We start from the raw sequence: 2,639 nt of genomic DNA on the forward strand, positions 1-2,639 counted from the left end.
CGATCGTAAAGTGCCGATGTGTGTGAAGGCTGGCTGGGGTCTCGTGTAGGCCCCAGACCAGCCTTGAGTAATTTCCAGCAGGGTGCGCCTCTCTGGAGCAGCCTGCTGGTCAATGTCAGAATAGCACTGACATTAAAATGCAATGCACTATAGGGATAATGCATTGCATTTTAAAATTAATTAAAAAGCTGTGGGACTGTTATTCAATTTAAAAAAATCCCATTAAAAAATTATGCTTTTTTTTCCATTGAAAAAACACTTTTAATGAAAAAATGTTTTAAAAAAAAATAATTCCCCCATATATTTCGAAACGCGCCGTCCATAACAACCCAGGCTACATAAATATCAGGTAATTTATCCCCTATGTTGAACGCCATAAAAAAATTAATAAAAAAAAAGACAGAATAGCTAATTTATTCTTAGTTGCTAACAAAAAAACGTAATAACAAGTTATCAAAAAGCGTCATTTACTCCAAAATATTACCAATGAAAAAGACAAGTTGTCCCATAAAAATCAAGCCTTCACACAACTCCATAGAAATAAAATTAAAAAGTTATGGGTCTTGGGAATCGGCAATGCAAAAACATTTTTTTCTTTTGAAACAAAGGGGTTTTATTACAAAAAAGTAGTAAAACAGTAAAAAAAAACTATATGTATTTGGTATCGCTGCAATCGTACTGACCAAGAGAATAAAGATATCATGTTATTGATACTGAAAAATTAACCGTATTAAAATTTTTAACGTAAAAATGCAGTGGCAGTATTGCAGTTGTTCCCATCTCCCTCCCAGAAAGAGTTAATCACAGTTATGTGTACCCCAAAATGGCGCCATTAAAACTACAACTTGTCCCACAAAAAAGCTATATAGACGGAAAAATAAAATAATAATATAGCTCTTGGAACGCAACAATGAAAAAGGAAGAAAAACGCTTGGTCAGTAAGGGCCAAAACAGGCTGGTCACTAAAGGGTTAACAGAGTCATTAGTCCAACAGATGCAGACACACACAGCAAGTGAATGATTAACCCTCGCAATACAGAACTGAGGCAGAGTACAAGCCATAAGCGCGATTCACACCACAAGTAACCGGGACCAGGATGCATGGCCCTAGAGGATAGCCATAGAGAGACGGCCTGGAATTGTTCCTACAAGCGGCCGACACTCGCACAGATGGTACAGGAGAACCGCCGTTGTAATGTTATGACACTATACCAGCTTTTTTCCAGAGGATGCTCAGGTTATACCGGCTCAATTATCTTTATTTTCTTCTAACTACCAATATTCTTTTCATTGTCAGATGTGCAGGATGATAAAATGGAAAGTTCCGGTCTAGGTCAGAACGCATCTTTCTCGTATACAGAATTTATATTCCTTCCATTTCCTGGGGTGACTGTATACCGCCAGATCCTCATTGTCCCATTTTTCATGATCTATGTCCTGATCATGGTCTTTTGTATCCTGATTCAGTACACCATCTGGAAGAACAGAAGCCTTCATGCCCCTATGTACATCCTCATCAGTCTACTCCTTACCATGAACATCATCAGTACTACCACCGTCATTCCTGATATGTTATTGAGCTTCTTCAGGCAAAACGTGATTCCTCTCTCCCGCTGCCTGACGCAAATGTTCTTTTCCTACTCTTCCGTCATGTTTAAGTCTGTGTTGTTCGTGTTGATGGCCTTTGACCGGTTTGTGGCCATCTGTCACCCCCTGCGATACTACAATATAATCAACAGAAAGTCTTTGCTCCAGTTGTGGACAGTTGGACTTGCTCGAAATTGTATCCTTGTGTCTGTTGTGGTTTTCTTGGCCTCGAGAGTTCAATTTTGTAAGTCCAACCATATTCTGAACTTTGTTTGTGAGTATGTGGTGCTGCTCAACCTGGCTTGTGGAGATGTCTCGAAAGCTCACCTGTTTGGTCTCATGGTGAGGACTGGAGTCACTGTCTCGGATGTCAGCATAATCTTGGTCTGTTACTTGAGGGTTCTCCATACGGCCCTGAAGATTGCAGGGGGAAGTAATCGACGTAAAGCCCTGCATACTTGTGGGATGCATCTTTTAGTGGCTCTTACTGTCTACTTCTGCGGCCTCCTGTCCTCCATGTTGTACAAGCTGGAGGTGTCCATTTCACCCGACTTTCAGAACCTTTCTAGTTGCATTTACTTCTTTTTGCCTGCAGTTCTGAACCCCATCATGTACGGTTTAGGTGTGAATGAAATAAAAGATTGTGTAGTAAAGTCCTGGAAAACATTTAGGAGACAAACAATGTGGGTTTCTCGTGTTGTGAAATGATCATGTCCACTGACTAATAGTGACCACATGAGTATCATAAATTCATCTTTGGTTGTCTGCACTGGACTCATCTGCTCTTCTTCACTGTGTCAGTGGCCACCTTTTCTTTTCTATGTAACTGTGTGATATTTCATTATTGATGATACTTTTTAGGTGACTTTTTGGTATAAATTTACTGTTACAGACATTTTATGCTTGTTTATGTTGTTCTTTCATCAAGGCCCATGCTATTTGTTGCAGAGCTGAGTCAGAGACATAGCGGTGGGGCCCAGACGGGGCATTTTCCTTTGGGTGAAGTCAAGTAGAGATGTGGAGTTGGGGAGAAGACTTACGTCTCTCGATGT

The 2,639-nt window shown here is 40.4% G+C and overlaps 1 protein-coding gene across 1 annotated transcript; it reads left to right on the forward strand.

The window, feature by feature from the left end:
- Positions 1-1,314: 1,314 nt before the first annotated feature.
- On the forward strand, positions 1,315-2,295 carry LOC122926466 (olfactory receptor 52K1-like). Its single transcript, XM_044277854.1, has one exon. It carries the CDS (start codon positions 1,315-1,317, stop codon positions 2,293-2,295), a length of 981 nt encoding a protein of 326 aa, XP_044133789.1.
- Positions 2,296-2,639: the final 344 nt, after the last annotated feature.

The sequence above is a fragment of the Bufo gargarizans genome, chromosome 1 (genome assembly GCF_014858855.1).
Source record: "Bufo gargarizans isolate SCDJY-AF-19 chromosome 1, ASM1485885v1, whole genome shotgun sequence".
NCBI classification, from domain to species: Eukaryota; Metazoa; Chordata; class Amphibia; order Anura; family Bufonidae; genus Bufo; species Bufo gargarizans.

Excerpts from the sequence above, each read along its gene's own strand:
- LOC122926466 (XM_044277854.1), top strand. The coding sequence starts at position 1,315 with ATGGAAAGTTCCGGTCTAGGTCAGAACGCATCTTTCTCGTATACAGAA.